The 22,092-nt window shown below is 44.8% G+C and overlaps 1 protein-coding gene across 3 annotated transcripts in view; it reads left to right on the forward strand.

Moving 5' to 3' along the window:
- Nucleotides 1-17,835, forward strand: part of LOC133463933 (regulating synaptic membrane exocytosis protein 1-like) — a 169,118-nt gene extending 151,283 nt beyond the window's left edge. For 2 of the 3 annotated variants that reach the window (XM_061745732.1, XM_061745733.1), the window contains 10 exons: nucleotides 2,884-2,993; nucleotides 5,229-5,347; nucleotides 5,439-5,596; nucleotides 6,966-7,180; nucleotides 8,473-8,505; nucleotides 10,895-11,060; nucleotides 11,857-11,969; nucleotides 12,748-12,849; nucleotides 12,963-13,102; nucleotides 15,430-17,834. In XM_061745732.1, the coding sequence (XP_061601716.1) occupies nucleotides 2,884-2,993; nucleotides 5,229-5,347; nucleotides 5,439-5,596; nucleotides 6,966-7,180; nucleotides 8,473-8,505; nucleotides 10,895-11,060; nucleotides 11,857-11,969; nucleotides 12,748-12,849; nucleotides 12,963-13,102; nucleotides 15,430-15,648 (1,375 nt within the window). In that variant the 3' untranslated portion in view covers nucleotides 15,649-17,834. Of the gene's footprint in view, nucleotides 1-2,883; nucleotides 2,994-5,228; nucleotides 5,348-5,438; nucleotides 5,597-6,965; nucleotides 7,181-8,472; nucleotides 8,506-10,894; nucleotides 11,061-11,856; nucleotides 11,970-12,747; nucleotides 12,850-12,962; nucleotides 13,103-15,429 lie in introns of all 3 variants that reach the window. The other variant, XM_061745731.1, reaches the window with a different exon arrangement.
- Nucleotides 17,836-22,092: the final 4,257 nt, after the last annotated feature.

Consider the following 22,092-nt stretch of genomic DNA (forward strand, 5'->3'; position numbering starts at 1 on the left):
CCTTTAGAAGGGGTGGAATGAAAGAATGGTGCCCATGGACACGCGTCGGCTGCCGCTCAGTCCTCATCGGTCCTCGACGCGACGGCGGTTCCTCCGGCCTTCCGGCCCGCTTCTGCATCGCAGCTCCCCCGGGAGATGTGTCTCCTTCTCGGTATGGAGGCCAAGTCGCCCCGTCCGCCCCAGGTGTCTCGTCACGTAGCCGCCGCCGGGCAATCACGGGCAATTCACGCGCCCCCCTTCCTTCCCGTCCGCCTTATGGTTAAATCGACGCACACCCTACACCGTAGGCTACGGCGTAGGGTGTGCGTCGCCACGTACCCTACGCCGTAGCTCTGCGCCGGTGTAACGCGGAACCATAAATCAGCCCCCGCTGTGCTGTTCTCACGGCAATAGCCTACATTTTCATTTAATGTAAGACTTTAATTTGTAGCGAGTAACGACGTGTCCAATTTTAAATATAGCGGATTAAAAGTACGATTTTTTTCCTTGAAAATGTAACATAGTAAAAGTAAAAGTACAGAAAATGAAAGTATCAATAAAAGTACAAATTCTCAAACATTTTACTTAAATACAATAACGAAGTACTTTACACCACTGATAAATAGTATAAAATAAAGCGAATGAGTGGCAGCACACCGCTGCTGCGCTAAACGCCGTGAGTGCCACGGCGCACTAGGGACAGGGGGGACCCCCCCCCCCCCCACACTTTTCAAAATCACTTTTTACAGTTTAAAAACTAACGGTAGGCTCAGCCTGTAATTGCAAATCATCAAGACACTGTGCGAAGGCGATGCGAAGACTCCCCTCCCCCCTCCCGCGTTAGGGTTCCGCGTTACACCAACGCAGAGCCTACGGCGTAGGTGCGCGTCGACGCGTAGGCTCTGCGTCGTTTTAACGCAGAACCATAATTTAGGCTTACGCCCGCGTAATCAGTGTCCCTTTTTTTTGGCGGACATTTTTTTTTCCCATTTAGGGGCTCTACGGAGCCCCTAAACGCTCTACTGGGCCCCTCATTTGTTCTGTCCTCAGTCACTCTCCAGTTGTCGCGGTGGGTGAAGAGGAGGTTCCCGGCGTGTCCTGCACCGCGGCTGCAGCAGCAGCAGAGTCCTGACTGACGCTGAGCTTCACACACAGAGGGACACGATCAGCGCTATTATATTATAAGTCTGATATGTGATGACATTATTAAGAGTATGACATGAATCTGGCTTCATTTTACCACCTCACCGCCTGCGTCGCCAGTTCCCCATATCTTAAGTAAGTTCCTACGGGAGGGTCAGAGTTGGCGTAGGGATACGCAGATTTTTCGGTTAGTTTTTTCTTTTTAAATCCCAACCTTTGCGTAGAAGTTTGCTTGCGCATCTTTCAAGCCCTGTTTTGTGCGCAAGCAAGCTTTATAAAGGAGGCCCCTGGTCTGCAGAAGTCTCTTATGGCGCTTTTCCACTAGTACCTACCCAGCCCGACTCAACTCGGCTCGACTCGACTCGCCTCAGTTTTGCCATTTCCCACTAGGGGTCTAACGTTCCGAGTAGATACTTATTCTGTATCTATTCTGCTGAGGTTCTAAGTGGCTGAGTGGGCTGTATCTGACCTCATCACACTACAGGCCACCGATTGGTCGGGGGGTTGGAGTCAGACGTCTGAGTCAGGAGGTGGAAATCAGCGAAAGAGTGACTTGCGGCTTCTTGTTTATTTTATTCGACCAGCAACGGCAGCAAAAGTCTGTTTCATGATTCAACTCTGAGGGTCAGATGTTCATAAACCTGGTGCTGAGGAGAGAATTAAAAAGGGATCTAGACGGCGATAAGGAACAACCAGATCTACCAGGAGCTCTGTCACTTCATAGCTGCTCACGGCTCCAGCTGACTTTTCAGCAGCGCCGAGACAAACAAAATGTTTTAAAAAGTGCCGCCGCTTGAAGCTTCTCTCACTCTCATCTTTTAACTTGATATCAAACACAAGCCACAGATCCAGCAGCACATCTATCATCTCCTCCAGGTTCTACATCTTTAGTGTTGTTGTCTTCTTCGTTTAGATCACACAATCAAATACGTCACAGCAGCTTCGCTCCAACCTCCTACTTCTGATCTGGGTATTGAAAAGAAACAAGGGTGAGTCGAGTCGGGCTGAGTAGGTACTAGTGTAAAAGCGCCATTAGTGACCCATTCATTTGAATCAGGCATTGGAGGAGGAAAACATCTCAAACCAGCAGGGCAGTATAGCCTTCATGGACCTGGACTGAGGAATGCCGTTCTGCAGACTCCAATTAGCACGTTAAAGTTTATCAATACAATTAAAAGAGCAGTGACTTGTTTCAAAGAGGTGTTATTAAGAGTCTAGCAGGACCACTTCGACTTGCAAACCTCGAGGACTTCTGAACAGAAAAGACCGGAGTGGAGTTTGTACTCGTGTTGCCACGTCTGGGGAAAGAGTGTGTGTGTGACGGGGTGTGAGGTGATGTGGAGTACAAGCCCTTCAGGGGGTGAACAAGAGTAAAGAAGCACAGTTTAAATGCAGTCCATTTACTACAAAACTGTCCAGCCTGATAAGGACTAGGTGTTTTTGTCATGTCCTGAAAAATAAGTTAAGTCAAGTCAAGACCATGTCTACCTACTTACATGTCTACCTTCTTCTTGTTTTATTTTTGTTCATTCAGGTGAATTTTCACATGCTTTCCTTTAGTTTTGAATTTATACTTAATAACATACATATAAATACAATTCAAGTGATATTGGATAAATGACTGGGCGGTCCGTCTGGGCCCGGGACCACAGATTTGAAAAAGTTTCTTTCCCATTGTTCTCCACGCATGAAGCTTGCTAGTCTTGAACTCTCTGTGCTCTGTTTTCCTCTCTCCATTTTGTTCCTACTGTTTTGTGTTAGGGGTCACCCACAAGGCGGTGCGTCTCTCTCGTCCTCGGCGACGTCCTCGTCAGCGCGCAGAACGAGGCAGCTCCCTCAGCTCCCGCCCCAGAGCAGCTCCGCAGAACAAGGTACGGAGACGCAACAGAACCGGAGCGCCGCAGGTTCGTACAGCGTGATGTTGTGCAACAAAGGGAGCGCTGGTTCAGTTATTAGAGATTTTTTAGGGATTTGCACTGACAGTGCGAAGGCCCTATTGCATCTGTAGGAATTTTATTTTTTCCTATTTTTTTTTCTTGTTTTTATTTTTATTTTTCCGACGAAATGAGGGCCTTTTTTCCCCCCTAAACGTGCCCCAAAACTGACCAAATTTTGCACGCAAGCCAGGCCTGGCGAAAAATTTGATATTTAATAGTTTGAATTAATGGGCGTTGCCTAACGGCTCAACAGCGCCCCCTAGAAAACTTTGTGCCTCAAACCCCACAATATAGTTTGACGTACATGCACGAAAATCGGTACACACCTGTATCATATCCCAACTTAAAGAAAAGTCTCTTGGTGCCATGGCCGAAACCGAACAAGAAGTCGGCCAGTTTGAATTAATAGTGTAATTTTGGCGCAATTTATGCCATTTCTTCGGTCGCTTCTTTGACCGAACTGTAACGTGCACCCAGGTGTGTTATACATCAAAATGTGCGTCTCCATCCTGCGACGACGCGCATTACTTTTCTTAGTCAAAAGCGTTACCGTGGCGACGATAGACGCCACAAATCTGATTGGTCCATATTTGATAGTTCCTACTTTCTGCTATAACTTTTGAATGGTTTGATATAAAGAGTCGTGGGTGGTGTCATCGGACTCAGTTTTGAGTCCTTGACCTTCATTGGCCTGAATTAGCCCCGCCCCTTCCTCTGATTGGTCGATATTTGATAGTCCCTATTTTCTGGTATAACTTTTGAATGGTATGACATAAAGAGTCGTGGGTGGTGTCATCAGACTCGGTTTGGAGTACTTGACCACAATTGGTGCAAATTAACCTCGCCCCTTTATCTGATAGTTCCTACTTTCTGCCATAACTTTTGAATGGTTTGATATAGAGAGTCGTGGTTGGTGTCATCCGCTAAATGTCCAGGTGCAGGTTAATTTGCAGTGGGAACTGGACGACCACCCACTGGGTAGAAGTTCCTACTGTAGGTGGAGAACATGTGACGGGTCAGTCAGAACCCTCTGGGCCAGCCTGAGGACAGATGGCTCAGAAATGGATGGAAGGGCAGGATATTCCTTCTTTCCCGTGACATCTGTGGCTCTGGGGATCTGGACGGGACAGTTTGGTCTTCAGCTGAACAGGCTGTCTTGCTTTACCCCACTAAGCTAAAGCACGACCTGACAGAATCAAAACATGATCTTCTGGTCCAGACTGGACACCCAGAACCCGCTCAAGAGCACGAGTCTGGGTCACCAGCAGGGCAGCGCTACCAAAAGCAGATTTTTGTTAGCCGTTTCAGCAAGCATGGGATCTATGGGTGCTTTCACACCTGTCCCGTTTGGAGCAGTTGTTCTGAAACAGGGGGCGTTTCCTCCTAAAGATCGGTTCATTTGGTACATGTGAACACAGCAATCGCGCTCAAATAAGGGACAAAACAAGCTAGCCGAGATCTCCTAGGAGAGGTGTTCTCGGCTCGCTTCCATTCCAGACCTGGAGTGGTTCGTTTTTTTTATTTGAAGTGAGAACATAATTGACACAGCAACCGACACAACTCCATTCATGTGTATGTGCGACCGCGGCGCAAGGAGAAGAGTTGGTGCAGCCTGCACCCCCTTCTCTCCTATTGGACGTGCCGAGATGTCGTCCCAGCACGGCACGGTGAAATTAAAAAATGTTCAATTCGGGCAGGTTTGCGCAGCGCAAATGCCGCGGCAGGCGGCAGGCGGCCTCTCGCCCGCAGAGCGGTCCACTCCTGCACCGTGGTAGCACATAAATGAATGGGAAAACCGGCGGCAGTCTGCGCTTTGCGCCCTCTCTGTGAAAGGGGTTTGTTGTTTTTCCCGGGGTGCGGAAGAGGAAACTCCTTCCGCACCCCGGTGGTTCTCATGGTATTTGTTAACAGCTTTGAACCGCTACAGACGGTTGCCTTGTGAACACAAACTCCACAAACGAAAAACGAAACAACTGTAGCGATTTAGCCCCTGAATCAGAACAAAACAAACGGGTCACAGGTCTGATTGCACCCTTAGAGAAGCTAATGCTGCTGCACATAAATCTGGAACGGGTTATAAAACGGGTTTTACAAACAAGTTAAAGCCTAAGCAGGAAAGCCTAGACTCCCCTGAGTTGATCACATTTCTGCTACTTTGTCCGTGTGCAGCCCTGGTAGCAGAGGAGCGCGTCCGGCAGCTCCAGATGAGGGTTCATTCTAACCGGGCTCCAGCTGCCACCACCTCCAGCCATCAGGACCTGGACCGAGCCCTCAAGAACAAACGGGAGGTAGGTATCCACCTCATCCCACTGCTGTAAACCGACTTTGCACATTTCCCTGTCGCCTGACACAAAGTCATCTTTCCGGGTGTAATTTCAGCTCTACAAGGACCAGAGGAGTAGTGAAAATGTTTCCCACAAGTCCTCGGACAGTGATGTCAGCGACGAGTCAGCCATCTCTCGAACCAGCAGTGCCTCTCGTATCAGTAGCACCAGCTACATGTCCATCCAGTCAGAGAGACACCGGGGACGATTCAGGTGCACACACGCGCTTACTGTCCAACCCCAAACCAGAAAAGCTCTGGATGATGTGGGCGCAGCAAATAAAACAGCAGGGATTCTTACATTTAATTTGATTTTTGGTCATTTGCAGACAGTATGAACCCAAAATGATTCATGTTTTTATTTTCTATTTGAAGTTGCAGTCAGGAACTTTCCAAAGCACCAGTAAAATGTGAACACATGCAACGTTCATGCCCGTCCAACCTCTCCGCCGGTGGTAGTTTCAGCAAATAGGACAAAAATGCACTCAACCAACTCCAACTTTAAAAATGTTTTCTATCTTTGCTTGTCTTCTGCATCTAATTCTTTCCCACCAACCAACATCACACCCTCATTCACCACGTCCAGAAATTATTTATGATATATGATATATATATATATATATATATATATATATATATATATATATATATATATATAATGATAAGGATCATCATCTGATGTCTCGCTGACGCTGCGTCTGCATCGTCTCTCTCTTCTCTGGTCATGTAAAGATGCACCGGGCTCGGGCCACCGTTGCCATGGAGCTGGTGCCCGTTGTTATGCTAGTGTGTGTACTGCATTGTGGGTAATGTAGTGTGAAGTCATCGTCATCGTCGTATTTTAAATGTGCCGCCCGCTGGTGAAACGTATTCCGTAATAATTGAACCTAAACAGTGAAGCTGAAACTCACATAATCTGAACAGTTCAAATTCCAGTTCGTGATTTGCAGAATGAACAAGTTCACGTTTAAGTTCTTTACTTGCAAATATGTTGCGTTTAGTTCAACGTTATCACAGAAATAAACGTGTTCAATGAACGACTTCAAATGAACGTGTTCATGCACAACACTGATAATTATGTAGGTCCAACAGCCAGGCTACTTTATGGTACTGGGTTGTAGCAGCAGTCTCTGCAAAGCGTGTTTCCATTTCCGGGTTGGCAGCATTAATGTATTAATGCATTAAGCGACACATGGAGCCTTCCAGACCGTATTTGGTCCAGGGACATCCGTGCAGTTTTCAACAAGACTGTAAACCACATTGGCTGAGGAAAAACAAAGAGTCAAAGTGTCAAAAACACCAACCGGAGTTTCAGTGCTCCCATGCTTAACTGTGGTGTGGTGAGAAGAAGTGGAAATATCTCAAAGTGACTTTTTCTAATGTGTTGCAAGCATGAAACACAAAAAAAAAGATTTAAAATGTATTAAATGAAGTTAATATTAACTATATTGGATTCACGCTGCCTGCAAAGAAGTAAGCCAAGTTAAATGAAAGATTGTATTTTTCATTGCATTTCCCAAATGTGGTTCAGATGAGGATTCATTGATTAATATATTGCACAAATTGTGAATTATGTGGAGCAGTCGAGCCATGCGTGCGTCTGGCCGCCACATGATGAAGAGCACCAGTGTGAGCGGCGAGATCTACGGCATGGACCACGCTGACGGCAGTCAGTCGGACACGGCGCTGGGGGGCCTGGGCACCGGGATGAAGGGCCGGCGCTCCAGCCTGAGCCAGCGGGTCGTTGCCATCCTGCCTTCCAGACGGAGTCGGAGTACCTCACTGCTCACCCAGACAGGTCAGAGAACAGACCATCACACCGACGTATGGTGCTTTTCCACTAGCACCTACTCAGCTCTACTCTACTCAAGAACAAGTTTCTTTTCCATAACAATTCAGCACCTGGAGCAGAAGTAGGAGGTTGGAGTGAAGCTGCTGTGACGTATTTGATTGTGTGATCTAAACGGAGAAGACAACAACACTAAAGATGTAGAACCTGGAGGAGATGATAGATGTGCTGCTGGATCTCTGGCTTGTGTTCGATACCAAGTTAAAGGGGACCTATTATGAAAAACAGGTTTTTTCTTGCTTTAACATATATAAAGAAGTCTCCCCTCAGCCTGCCAACTCAGAGAAGGAGGAAAGCAACCAAATTCTGCAGTGTCTGTACAGCCGCCCGGATGAGCCGTCCAGTGTGATGTGGATCTACGAGCCAATAAGATTCAGCAGATTTTCGTTACGTAACCAAAATGCAAACCACGCCCACAACTATAAAACTGTGTAACTGCATGCGAGCGCCCGACTATCGTAGCACTGCGTGACATCCTCTCTCTGTCCATCTCCCTCCAGCAGCTGCCACTTTATTGAGGTTTTTGTAGTGAAATGAGGAGGAATCATAGAGATAACTTCTCATTTCAACTAACTGGATCAGCCGTTCCTCATCCATGACCGTTTCCTACAGTCAACGCCAGCGACAGGAAGAAAATAGAAGCAGGACGTCCGACAAATGTTCAGCTCAAACCGGCGCTCCAGTTAGGACAGTCCAATAGAAAATTTAAAAAAATGGATGGATGGAATTGATTTTGTCAATGACGCTCGCTCGCATCGCATGCAGTTAGGACACGGTAACTTTGCAGACCGGGGCTTCCGCCCATCTTTCCGTAGCGGTGTATCACGTCATTCAGGCAGCCAATCAGCACAGAGCCTCATTATCATAGCCCCGCCCACTCAGAATCCTGCATAGATAATGAGGTTAGAGAATGGGAAGATAAAGACATGGCTCAGAGGCGAGTTGGGCTGAGTAGGTACTAGTGGAAAAGCGCCATTACAGAACCAGCGCAGATGCAGGATATTTAAGCACTTCCACGGAGGGAGAGCTGGTCTGGATACACATGTGCTGACTGCACTGTGGGCGCCTTGTTTTCTGGATTTACAGTTCCTTTAATAATTAAGCTTCTTGTAAAGGGTTCTGAATCCCCCAAACACATGCACATGCATGCGCAGTGATGCACATCACTGAATCCTGAAGAGAATTTCTAAAAATGTCAGATTGTCGTTGTTCATTGGCTTTGTTGTTGTGTGTTATTTCAGGGCCAACGGGTAAAGCGGCGGACAGAAAGAAAGGTAAAGCAACAGGCAGGACAACATTATTATAACCAGCTGCAGTTTTTTGCAGACTTCTGCACAGCTGCCACCTGCAGAACGATAGAAAACATCACATTAACACCAGGCTGCTGTATTGTGCACTGGGACAAACTTTCTAAGGATCAAGGACTAAACAGCAGCAGTTGGCTTTGACTTACAGCTCCTCTGTTTCTACTTAGACTCTAAGCTACGGAAGAGTATTAGGGCCATACAGGAGAAAAATATTTGAGAGGGGAAGATTTTTTTTATTGTGCACTTGGTGAAAAAAGTCAAAATGTCGGGAAAAAAGTCGAAATGTTGAGAATAATGTTGAAATACAATTTCAAGAAAAAAGTCGAAATTTCGTGAATAAAGTAGAAATTTCGGCTTTTTTCTCAACATTTCAACTTTTTTCTCGACATTTCAACTTTTTTCTCGAAGTGCATAATGAAATATTAAAAATTAAATATTATTTTTTATTTTTCTCCTGCCTGGCCCTAATACTCTTCCGTACTAAGCTATTAATGGGTTTAAAAGTAATTGTTACATGACCACTGGATACCTTTCTTAAAGACTGAGGGACGGACAGAATAGACCAAAGTCCTCACACAGGGGCAAAAAAGGAACCACAGAAAAAAACAACATCAAACAAAGTTGAGCAGAAGTTAGAAAGCGTAATGTTCCCAGAACTTGGGAAGTCCTTCCCGAACCCTGTCCCTGGCACGCTCTCCTGCTCAACCCCCCCCCTCTCGCTGTTTCCCTTAAAGGCTGGTTCAGTTCTGGAAGAAGCCTGTTTCGGCCCATTGTTTGGCCATCGCAGCATATTTAGATCAAAATAAAACCAAATCTGATTTCGTGTTCAAAAATAAGAAAGAAAATAAAGAAAACAGAAGGCTTTTAAAAGGGCTGAACTCTTCCTTTATGGTTGTTTTTTTTCCAACCCTGCAAGTTTGAACTCTCCATCCCTGCTCGACACTCAGGATGTGAGTGGACTGACCGGGATACTTTATTGGTATCCAGATCTTCCTTCAGTGACCTCATCACCAGAATGAACTCATCTTTGTTCTAACTGCCAAAAAAAGAAAAAGCTATAAAGTCCAAAAAGAGTATATTTCTCCTTTTGAGATGTTGGTGAGGTCACCTTGGGATATTATTTTGCATGAAAATACTTCCCAGCTGCCGGTTATCAGGCTTTTCAATACTGGTGCTTCATTTAGAGGGAAAAAAGAGTCACTTCAACCCTTCAACACTTTTTTTTTCTCTCCTTTGTGCTAGCTCATGTGTAGGGGTGTAACAATATATCGTGCCATGAAATTTCGCGATACAAAAACGTCACGATACGTGTCGTGGAGGTGACAAAGTGTATCGTGATATTGGGTTATTAATATTAATAGCCTATGTTGTGTTGACTAGTAACGCAGTGTATTAGTGCCGACCGCGCCTCGACCCGCGGACGAAAATCTTCCTCCGCTCAGAAGAAACTAGTCCCGTTTTGGTCCCGATCACGGGACTCTTGCAGGGTTTTGAGCTCTGAACTTTTACTGATGTAAGGCTGGTGTAGAGTTAAGCCTTACCTTATTAAATTAAACCTTTTTGGGGTGGTGAGTAGGATAAACACGGGGAAACTTCTGCTGAGTTCCAGTGTACTTTAATGTCCCTCAACAGTGTAGGATTTTAGAACATCAACACAGCACCTAGTGCCGTACTGTGGCGTATCACTCCGCCCAATCTAAAACAGACTAATCACTACAGATAAACTGACTAGCGTCATTATAGTCCCTGATTTACATCAGAATATAAAGAATATATTTATAAAATAATGAACCCTGAATTACCAAAATAACCTTCTTAACAAAAATAAATCTCCTCTTACACTTATAAGGTGAGCATGAATCAATCTTTTTTATGATGTAAAATTGTATGTATTTATTTACTTTTATTTATTTATTTAATTTTAGTTGTTACATTTCTGGAAAAGAAAAAAGTCAAATCATACATGAGAGAAACTATTACTATTACTATAGTTTGTGGAAAAATATTTTTACTTGTATGAAACTGAACATGCATAATGCAAACCAGTTATAAAGCATTACAAACTGTAACAATAGGGCAAACGCACAGCATTGTTTTGTATTTTGTGTCTTTCAAATAAAAGACATTTTTTTCCAGTCATATGTTCCTCATTCAAGGTTGTTAAAAAAATACTGCTATAATATTGTATCGTTATCGTGACCTCAATATCGTGTACCGTATCGTGAGATTAGTGTATCGTTACACCCCTACTCATGTGTGAGTTTAGTCTTTTTGGCTGCGCTTGATCAGAATCCTGATAATCGATGCAAGCCTCGGTTGTAACAGCTCCGTCTGACCGTCCTTGTGTTTTCCGCAGAGACGTCGGGGGGTAAGAAGTCGGGGAAGTCGAGCGGCAGCAGCATCCAGAGGAGCGTGGAGACGGGCATGGCGGTGGAGTATCCCCGCGGCGGCTCAGCCATGAACCGGCAGGCCAGCAGGGAGTCCACCGACGGCAGCATGAACAGCTACAGCTCTGAGGGGAAGTACGTACAAACCGCAGACCGACACCAGTTCCCAGCTAAAGACTGGTGGGACGCTGAGAGATGCCGTAAATACGGAGTAATCAGAACGGGGGCTCAAGGTCTCGGATGTTAGTGCTCATGGACGGGGTCTGCTGAATGTAGAAGAAACTAGTCGATGCAAAGATCTGAAAAGTACGGAAGAGTATCAGGGCCAGGCAGGAGAAAAATAAAAATAATATTTTAGAGGAGGAAGATTTTTTTTTCATTATGCACTTGGAAAAAAAGCCGAAATGTCGAGCAAAAAGTTGAAATGTGAAAAAAGGCAAAATTTGGACTCTATTATACATATTTTTTCTTTTTCATTGTGCACTTCGGGAAAAAAGTTGAAATGTCAAGATTAATGTTGAAATACAATTTCAAGAATAAAGTCGAAATTTCGTGAATAAAGTCCAAATTTCGCCTTTTTTCTCAAAATTTCAACTTTATTCACCAAATTTTGACTTTATTCATGAAATTGTATTTCAACATTAATCTCGACATTTCAACTTTTTTCTCGACATTTCAACGTTTTTCTCGAAGTGCTTAATGAAAAATAAATCTTCCTTCTCTAAAATATTATTTTGTTTTTCTCCAGCCTGGCCCTAATACTCTTCCATAGAACCACCTTGACAAGAGCCCAATCTATTTAATCTACCAACTGTGGGCTGCAAATTCAGTGCTCTAGCAGCGTGAAGTCAGAGTTCAACAGCAGATGTGTCGTCATAGCGACACGTGTGGCGGTGTACAATGCTTCATCATTTTTCTTTGTGTGTGTCAGTTTGATCTTCTCAGGGATGCGTTTGGGGGCTGACAGTCAGTTCAGTGACTTTCTGGATGGGTTGGGTCCCGGTCAGCTGGTTGGCCGGCAAACGCTGGCGACGCCTGCCATGGGTACGTGACTGCTGCACATCCTCCGTACAACATTTCTGAATCTGGAATGACAAGAAATGACTCAAGTCTTCATTAAACTTTCATTTCATTTCATTTCATTTCATTTTTATTTATTCCCATCATGGAAATATGCAAACAAAAAAAACAAAAAAAAAAACAAGTAAAATGACAACACAATCAAAAGCATATTCCATAACCAGAAAGGAGCAGGAAGAAGAAAATCTTATTCTACCTGCCCCTCCCTCAAAACAAAATTGAACAATAATAACACATGGTCTGCACAATTACAATTACTCAGTTAATATCACAAAGAAAGAAAAACAAAAAAATCAAAGATAGCTTGTCTGTCTCCATACGCATATATTATAAATTTTAACTATTTCATCCATACATTGCTATTTTTTTCTCTTTAAATTTCTTTTTAAACTGAAATAAGTTTATACAGCCCTTTAAATCATAATGTAATGAATTCCATAACTTAATTCCAACAACAGAAACATCATCTGCTTTAAAGTTGTTCGGGCAAATAGACGTTTAAAATTACATTTTCTACGACAATCTTCATTATTTGAACTTGAGGAGAAAGGAAAATAAACCGACCATATATGACAGACCCAATTACAAAAAAGATGGCTCTGTGTAAAATGTGAATAAATTATAAAATGTAATGATTTAAAAATCCCACAAAGCTTTTGTAATTGATGCAATATGTGGTTTAGCATTGCTAAAAAAACAAGCAAAGTCTTACCTGACGTTGTCTGGATCGCTACCTCTGCAGGTGATGTCCAGATTGGGCTGATGGATAAGAAAGGTCAGCTGGAGGTGGAGGTGATCCGGGCCCGAGGCCTTACTGCTAAACCAGGCTCCAAATCCCTCCCAGGTAACACGCGCTCCTTTGGAGCCACAAACCCCGTCCTCCATCTTTCCTCTGCTTTGTCAATATCCTTGTGTTTTCCTTCCTTGTCCTTTCCTCCTGTGTCTCCCTCCTTGCAGCCCCCTACGTCAAGGTGTACCTGCTGGACAATGGATCATGTAAAGCCAAAAAGAAAACCAAGATTGCACGCAAGACCCTGGAGCCGCTCTACCAGCAGCACCTGCTCTTCGACGAGAGTCCCCAGGGAAAGGTGCTTCAGGTAATCCATGTTGTCAGCATTTGGCTGCAATAGCGTCCGCAGTCAGGCGTTTTTCTGTTCTGAAACAAAATCAGAAAACTGAAGGAGGAAAAAGTAAGAATGGCATCAATCTGCTTGCTTTTGATAAAAAACACAAAACAGCAATGTTATAAATGGCACAAAGTAAAGTACAGATCCTTAACAAACTACAACATCAGTGAGCTCGAGATTACCAAAGTTTTTTTGAACTGATGCGCAAATCAGGAGAGTCGACGTGCTGGACTGGACAGTTGAGTCTGAGGCAACATGTTGTTTTACTTCTTTTATATGGGAATGGGTAGGACCTGACAGATCATTGGAAGCTAGTAACATAAAAGACAGGAAACCTGACAGGTCAATCGAGGGACACTGTGGTCCCCTGCACCCGACACATATGGCGGTTTTACACTAGTACACTAGTACCTACTCAGCTCGTCTCAACTCGCCACGTCTTGCTCTCGTTTATTTTCAATACCCAGATGAGAAGTAGGAGGTTGGAGCGAAGCTGCTGTGACGTATTTGATTGTGTGATCTAAACGAAGAAGACAACAACACTAAAGATGTAGAACCTGGAGGAGATGATAGATGTGCTGCTGGGTCTGTGACTTGTGTTTGATATCAAGTTAAAAAATGAGAGTGAGAGAAGCTTCAAGCAGCAACGCTGGAGCCGTGAGCAGCTATGAAGTGACAGAGCTCCTGGTAGATCTTGTCGTTCCTTATCGCCGTCTAGATCCCTTTTTAATTCTCTCCTCAGCACCAGGTTTATGAACATCTGCACCTCAGAGTTGGATCATGAAACAGACTTTTGCTGCCATTGCCTGTTGAATAAAATGAACAAGAATCCGTCAGAGTCTCTTTCACTGATTTCCTCCTCCTGACTCAGACGTCTGACTCCAACCCCCCGACCAATCGGTGGCCTGTAGTGTGATGACGTCAGATACAGCCGACTCAGTCACTTAGAACCTCGGCAGAATAGATACAGAAAAAGTATCTACTCGGCACGCCTCCACACGCCTCGACCCCTAGTGGAGAAGCGCAAAACCGGGGCGAGGCGAGTAGAGTCGGGCTGAGTAGGTGCTAGTGTAAAAGCGCCATTAGAGGAAGGCATACATTACAAAAGAGATGTGACCCTTTCATCTGCATCTACATCTTTTATACCCCCCTCCTATCATCAGTTTCTCGCAGCTTTCTGGCCTTTTGTTGGTATCTGCATTTACACACCTTAGATTCCCCTGCTCCCCACAGCTATTTAACCTTTTGTTATAAACCATATAATGTTGGAATTTTTCCATGACAACAACTCTCCCGTTACTTCACAAACTCTTTGGAGGACTGTCTTTTAAAGACGCTCCGTCATGGCGGCACTGACCCTTAAAGGTCTTGAAGACAGGACGCTGTTCTCCGCACTGGAACCTGCTCATTTCTATGTCTTGGGAAGGCCCAAATTGCTCAGCACCGTAGGAATATTAGGACGCCTGTTCAGTCCAATAATTCAAGCCATTCTGTCCTGTAGTTAACTTTGGGGCAGCGCTCTGTAAAGACACCGGCACAGCACCTCCAGGTGATCGCTGCGGCTTCGTGGCACTTGAAACCCGGAGACTGCGTTGGAGGGGGCTGATAAGAGGGGGGGGCTGAGGAAGGCGTTGAGAATGAGGGAGGTGTGATTATCAGCAAGTGTGTGTGTAAGCGGTAAGTCCGTGAACTTCGCTCAGAGTTGCTCCTCAGCCAATGTCCTTGATGTTATCAGTCGGCCTGATCAGTTCTGAAAACAGGTCCACAGATGTTCCTGGAGAGGGGAGGGTAAGTGGGGCAGAGTCCCTTGTTTACATTCCACCAGGGAGATTGTGACTAGAGCGTCGGCCAAACTGCCCTGTCAAGGCCAGATTATAGAATCAACAATTATATTGCAAACAGACAGACTCAGTAATTTTCCGTCTGCCTTTAGTCTCTTCATCTCTCATCTCTCTTCATCTTGCCAATGAGCTCAAAGACCACCGCCAGCCTGCGATTCTGTTCAAGAATCGCATCCAGCTTACGGTTTTGCTCCCCCAGCGTTAAAGTCGTGTGTGTTGAGTGTTAATAGCCGTGCTTATCCCCTCAGCCACGTCCGGCAGCTCTGAAAGGGCCAAAACAGCTCATATGAAAGTATAAATGTATTTGTGATTGTATATTAGAGATTTTTCTAATGTTTGTCATGTTTCTGTCTGGTGTGTCTTTTGTTCCAACTAAACATCCCGTCCATGCATCATTGTGTTCATTTTCTACGCTGACGCTCTCTGATTCAGCTCTCTATCCATTCTGTCCTCCAGGTGATAGTATGGGGTGACTATGGACGGTTGGACCACAAATGTTTCATGGGTGTAGCACAGATCCTGCTGGAGGACCTGGACCTCTCAAGCACGGTGATTGGCTGGTACAAACTGTTTCCACCATCTTCACTGGTGGACCCCACATTAGCTCCACTTACACGGCTGGCGTCTCAGACGTCACTGGACAGCTCAGGACCGCCACCGGGCGTCCGGTCCTAGTGACCGAATGGCAACCGCCTCACCCCAGCACCCCTGACATGATCAAATAATGGACCACAGCTACTGGACCACAACTGAGCAGAGGGCGGTGTCACGCCCCGAGGACGGCGACGAGAAGCCCTCAGTCACCCACTGAAAACCCAGATGGAGAGACAGGGACTGAGAGAGAGAAATCAGAGAGGGAGAGACAGAACTAGCCAATCAAAGCTTAGCTGGAGTCTGACAATCACGTCTCACACCTTCCCTCTTCCTCCTTCTTCCACCACTTCTGTTTTCAAAGTGTTGCTTTCTTTCTTTTCTCCTCTGAGGTGCAGCTGTGGAGGGTTCTGTCAATCATTCAACCAATTCTCTCCATGATTGCTTTAATTTATCCTTAATTTCTCGTGCAGCCCCTTTGAGAGCACCTTATCAAAGTGGAGTCCTTCACCTAGTTGCCCTCTACCCAATCAGAGTGAGCTTACTGCTGGGCCAAAGGGAGTTAAGGAAGTGGCAAACTGTTGGAGCTTCATGCAACCGTTTTTGCAGACGTCATCTGCTGTTCCTACAGGTGTTGACATGGTAACCATGTCACAGATGATTATAAAGAGCAGTTAGTTTGATGCAGGCTGGTGATCTTTAGGGAAGGGGAGACTGCATGTGTATATGAAAGGAAGCACAAGAAGAGCTCAACTCCTTCATTCGGACAAAACGGCTAAAACATTTGTGTATCAAAACACAGAGGAGAGGAAACGAGAGGCCAAATGAATCATTAGCGTCTTCTTCTTCTTTAACGACCATGTTTTACGTCCTTGGTTTCTTAGAGTTCAGGAATGGCGCCACAAAGTGCAGACTCCCTCTGTGTATGTGTGAGCTCGTTTTCCGAGCTGTGTCGTACCGAAGGCCGACGAAATAAGTCGGGTCACATTTGCTCGAACGCCCCGCCCCTTCCCTCCCTCCTGAACCCTCAAACACCCAACACCCCCTCCCCCAACCGCAACCCCGTCGGAGGGAGCAGCATGACTCGGGGACACCCTCCCCCGGCCCCAAGCTGCATGCACGTTTCTTTTGTTCTGTTCGTTTCGTTTCTGTTTTGTTCTCTACTTTTTTGTAAAATTGAAAGACAAGACAAATTAAGAAACAACTCACGAAAAAAAGAAAAAAAAAATACAGAAAAAAGACTAGACTATGTGTGTTAGTTCCACATACTTTTAGGCCAGCTTGTATGTTGCATGTTCTTGTACAGTTTGCTCGTACTGAATATGAATACAGAGAAAAAGCCAAGCCATCCCCGCCCCTAACAGGAGCGGACCAATAGCGGGGGATCAACTCCACCCAGGCCACGCCTACCACTCTGGGTCTAAATATCCATATTAGAAAGTCTCCGAGAAAATCGTCTTTGTTTCAATTTTTTCTTCCAACCCTACGGACAACAGTGCTGTTCTGTAGTACTGAGCATACTCGAGCCCCAGGCATATCTGAGGATATAGGCGTCTAAATTGTAGTTTAAGACCGTTGGGGCTAGAGACAGAGATATAGAATGTGTGTATAACAGCTAAATGTATATGAAGTATCATTATGAGTTTGACAGAAATTATAAAGATAGTTATATGAATATAAAAAGAGTGTATCTGACTGCACACCCGTCACTTACACACACACGGATACACTTGCACACCTTGTACATACGAATCAGGATGAGCGACTTGAACATAGTTAAGTTATGAATAAATAAAACATTGCTGACACACAAACATTCCTGATCATGTTGAGGGAAATCAGTTTCTGGCGTTTGAGCCGCTGAGCGGCACTGAGGAGATAGGGGGCGCTAACAGGCCTTTAACTTGGACGCAGTTGCAGAAAAAGAAGCAGAACCAATTGGAACAAAGTTTACTTTCTTCTCCTTAAATCATCCTTTTTCCTCTTTCTGACCATGGTTTGGACTGGACTTCCAAAGCCAACACGAAATCTGGTTTTGCAGACATATTTTGCAGATGTTTTTGTTGATCTTTGGCAGTGTGGCCGACTGCCTTTTCCTTTGTCAGTATTACTTCAGCAATACTGATTGTTTACAGCCCATGGCTCCCCACTCCCAAACCACGATTCTTGACGAAAGACAAAGTATTCACTGCAACAGTTCTTGTTTGTATAACAGATGTGGCTCTACTGATGTGTATGTTTTATATTCAAGAGTTCATTTTTATTATTTACAAATAAAAGACTGTGTGGAAGACGGTCCTGACTTTTTTCTTTCTTTTTGATTTTCTTTAAACAGTGGAATAAGGTGGCTTCACATTCTGACATGATTTTACCCACTTATGTCCACATTATGAAAAGATTTTTAGAAACTGCAGTAGATTGAAGTTTGTGAAACCTCCTTTTTCCCACAAGTTAAACATGTTGACATTTAAATTTCATTAAAAACATGACTTCTCCCAAGAAAAAGAAGTCCCAGTTTGCCTTGATTTCGAGGCTTTGAGAAAGACCATGACCTGGATGGCTGAGAACCTGCACCAGAATGTTTAAATCCTGTATAAATCATGTTGAATCTGGTTAGAAAGGCCGCCTTCAGTGTTTATTTGCTCTTGTAGAGCTATTACATGCATTGTTTCCATCTTTATGTTCTTTGGTTGTAGGATTTGACAGTCAAGCTAGAATAGCACAGCAAAAGAGTGCAGTTCTTACTACAGCTTTACCTGGTAAGTGGACCTTTGTAAGTGGGTTGTTTGTTCCGGGGGGGGGGGGGGGGGTTTAGCTGTTGTATGATCACTTGCTAGCTCTGATGTGGACATGAAGTTTGTCTGTATCAGCACTAGAGCGTTCAAGCCTCCGTAACTGTCCTGCACATTGTTAGTATTGGCATCAGAAGTAAAGTAAGTTAAACATCATATTCCTGTCCGGAGTGAACCTTCACACCGCTCACAGTAATCCAAATACCGCCTGTTAGCCAAAGCTAACAACTGGTATCAGAGGTGGGTGTGACACCGGGTCAGCCTGGTTTATCCTGCAACTGACTTGGTGTAAGAGGATCAGCTTTTTCTCACCATCACCACTGATGCTTTTTCAAAAGGATTGGAAAACCAAAAGGTAGCCTATGAGGTAATTAATCGTTACCTACAATGGCTGGCATAGGCACAAAAGGTAGGAGAGCACAATTTCATAATAACTCCGGGTCAAGAGGCTGAAACAATAGTAGGAAAGGCAAGATGTATTTCCTGGGCAGATGAAGAAGAGGCTTCACTGCGTTTATTTTGCCCAACTTTCAGGTCCCTACAGGGCCAAAAATATGTAACAGAGGAACTGTTTAAACTGTTGGTGAAGGACTGTCGAATTGTGGGGTCCGCATATGCTAGCAGAACACTGGAACAAGAGGTTGATAGGAGATTGGCACAATGCGATCACCAAGCTAAGTCAAACAAGCAAAGCCTCCTGTTTCCGCTGTGGAGAAACAGGCTACATCATGTAGAGTGTTTACGTTCATCTAGCCCAACTCGCCAAAGAGGGATTCCCTCAGGAGCTACATCTTTTACTGTAAAGAGTCCAGCAAGCAGGGAGGAAAATCCCTGAAGCCCACAGCTTGGACACATAGCCAAAAGAGGTCCTAGTTTGCTAATTAAAATCACAGTGAATGGCCTCCCTGGTCAGGCAGTTGTGGACAGTAGTATAGTAGCCACTGTAATATCTGAAAAGGTTTATAACATGTTCCCAATGGAGGTACAATAGTGAGTAATCTCTTCCTAATGAAAGAGTTGGGAGTAGAATGTCTGCCTTGGGCGAATTGGAAGTAACACTGGAAATTGGGAGCCGCAAATTCAACTGGAGTGTCTGCATTGGTCGTATCCATGACATTCTGCTCCTTCATCTCAATGTAAGGCAAGCAGCTGAGATGTCGGTCTTTAATGGTTACCAGGTATTTGTAGGTAAAGAGCCTGTGCCAGCCCGTGTCATTGAAAAAGATGCTGGAGATTACTCAGCGGCACGCAATCTCCTGAGGGACATGACCCTGCCGCCTGAAAGTGAGTGTCTTGTCTGGGCTAAGGTTTATAAACCAAAACCTGGTCTCCCAGCTGTCCTGGTCCTATTAAACATAAACGAAACAGTCTCATCAAGAAGTGTTGCCACCAACATGGACTCCAGGGTCCCAGTAAGACTGCAATCTCACAAGCACCAACATATCCTTACCCTGTGGAGTATGTGCTGGAATTTTGGTTGAGGCTTTACCCCTTGTCCTATATTCCTCTGAAGGCAATGAGCAGAAAATCATGACAGACAGTGAAATCAGCAAAATAGCTGGGCTACTGTAAATGTTAGGTGGTTGACCAAAAAATGCAGTAGATGTATCTGACCACCTGTAAGCTTTAAACATGGCATCCAGTGAGGATCTTACTGAAGTTCAGCAAGCAAGACTAATTGAGCTCCTTTTTAAGTACCAGTCTCTCCTTGCAACCAGTGATGTAGACCTTTGTTATCTCTCTGCTGTTGCTCACAACATCGACACTGGAATGCCTGGCCAGTATGCCAACCTGTCAGACACCCCTGATGTTTCAAAGGGAGGATGAAAAACACCTCAAAGAAAAGTTGGAGTCGGGAGTAGTCATACTGTCATCCTCTGAATGGGCCTCGCCAGTTGTTCTTGTCCGTAAAAAGGTCTGTGGTGGTCCAGAGTGGCATCCTGAATACACCAGAATGCCTATTGGCCTCTGTAATGCACCTGATACACTCCAGAGAACGACAGAACTTCTCCTTCGAGTTTTCCAGTGGAAGACACTTCCCATCTACTTGGATGACATAATCATCCTGGGAAGAGGGGTTGAGCAGAATCTGCAGCACTTGGCCAAAGTTTTTTAATGTCTCCACAGCTATGGGTAAATTTGAACCCCCGGAAATGTCAATTGGGCACATGGTCCTTTTTCTGGTACACGTGGTTAGTGGAGAGGGGATAAGTCCAAATCCAGAACTGGGAAGGAATGTACAGGAATGGCAGCCGGCCACCAACACACAACAGCTGCACGCTTTTTTGGGACTATGTAATTACTATCGCCACTTTGTACCTGCTTTTGCTGAGCTTATAGCCTTTCTTAACAGCCTCTTTAAGAAGGCAGCAGGATTCTATTGGGGTGGGCCACAAAAGGCAGCTTTTGTGCAACTCAAAGATAGACTGATTACTGCCCCAGTTCTTGCCTAACCAGCACCTACAGGCAAAAAATATATTGGACACAGCCACAGCATTGGTACAGTACTGTCTTAGGTCCAGTGGTGGAAAGAGAGAGTTTTCTTGTTTGCTAGCTATCACCTCACCCTTGCACAGTAGAGATACTGTGTAACTAAAAGAGAGCTGTTGGTCATCATCAGATATACAAGACAGTTCTGCGACATCCTCCTGGATAGAAAGTTCCTCTTTCAGACGGACCACTGCAGTCTAGCTTGGCTTTTCCATTTCCAACATCCAGAGGGTCAACGAACTTGTTGGCTTGAGGAACTCAATATGTTTTTTATATTGAACATCGCTCAGGCAGCAGGAATACAAATGCAGACACACTGTCACGGCAAGATGTTGGAACATTTTGACTGCTACAAAGCAGTCAAGAAAGTAAAACTGTGAAAAACTGTGAAATGAGCAATGGGCCAGATTTGAAAAAGATGTTGATGATGTTGTGCTACTGGTCTTGAGGAAGATTGCTGTGCAGGAGGCTGAAGGCATCTCTGAAGGGCAGCAGCTGGTGAAGAAATACTGCCTTTGTAGAACTTAATTAGGGGGTTCTATACTACTGCTGGGAGAGTACAGACAGCTGCAAAGAGAAATCCAAGCTACAAATTTACCAGGTTGGAAAACCAATTGACAATGGATGCATTGGGCCCCTTTCTCACCTCCGCCTCTGGAAACAAGTATATCTTGTTCATCATGGATCAGTTCACCGGGTTGGTGAAGGCATTTCTGGTTCCAGACCAAAGTGCAGAAATAACAGCCAAAGCACTGGTCAATGATTTTAAACAGACTAGCGCTGTAACTTTGTAAGCACATTGTTCAAAGAAGTCTGTTGGGTTTTTCATATCACCAAGATCTACACCACCACCATACCATCCTGCTTCAGTTGGACAAGTAGACGATCCACTGCTATGTTATTTAAAATCAGAGGAACTGGGATGATCGCCTGCCCCTACTAAAATAGCCCTCCGCAGTGCCAGTACCACTCTTTTCCAGATTTTGGTGCAAAATCTGGAAAAGAGCTTGTGTGCAGTCCATGAGATGGCTCAAAAGCATCTTTGTGCTGCTCAACTCAAACAGAAGACGAGTTATGACTTCAGAGCTCACCAACACCACTATAACATAGAGGGCCTAGTCATGCAAGGGATAACACAAAAAAGGAGGTATTTAATCCCATAAAAGACCCCTGGAAAGGTCATTGTATAGTGAAGACCCATCATGGACCTGTGCTGTATGAGATCCTGACTCAACCTGAGAAGAAA

Source organism: Cololabis saira, chromosome 17, assembly GCF_033807715.1.
Source record: "Cololabis saira isolate AMF1-May2022 chromosome 17, fColSai1.1, whole genome shotgun sequence".
In the NCBI taxonomy this organism is placed as follows: Eukaryota; Metazoa; Chordata; class Actinopteri; order Beloniformes; family Belonidae; genus Cololabis; species Cololabis saira.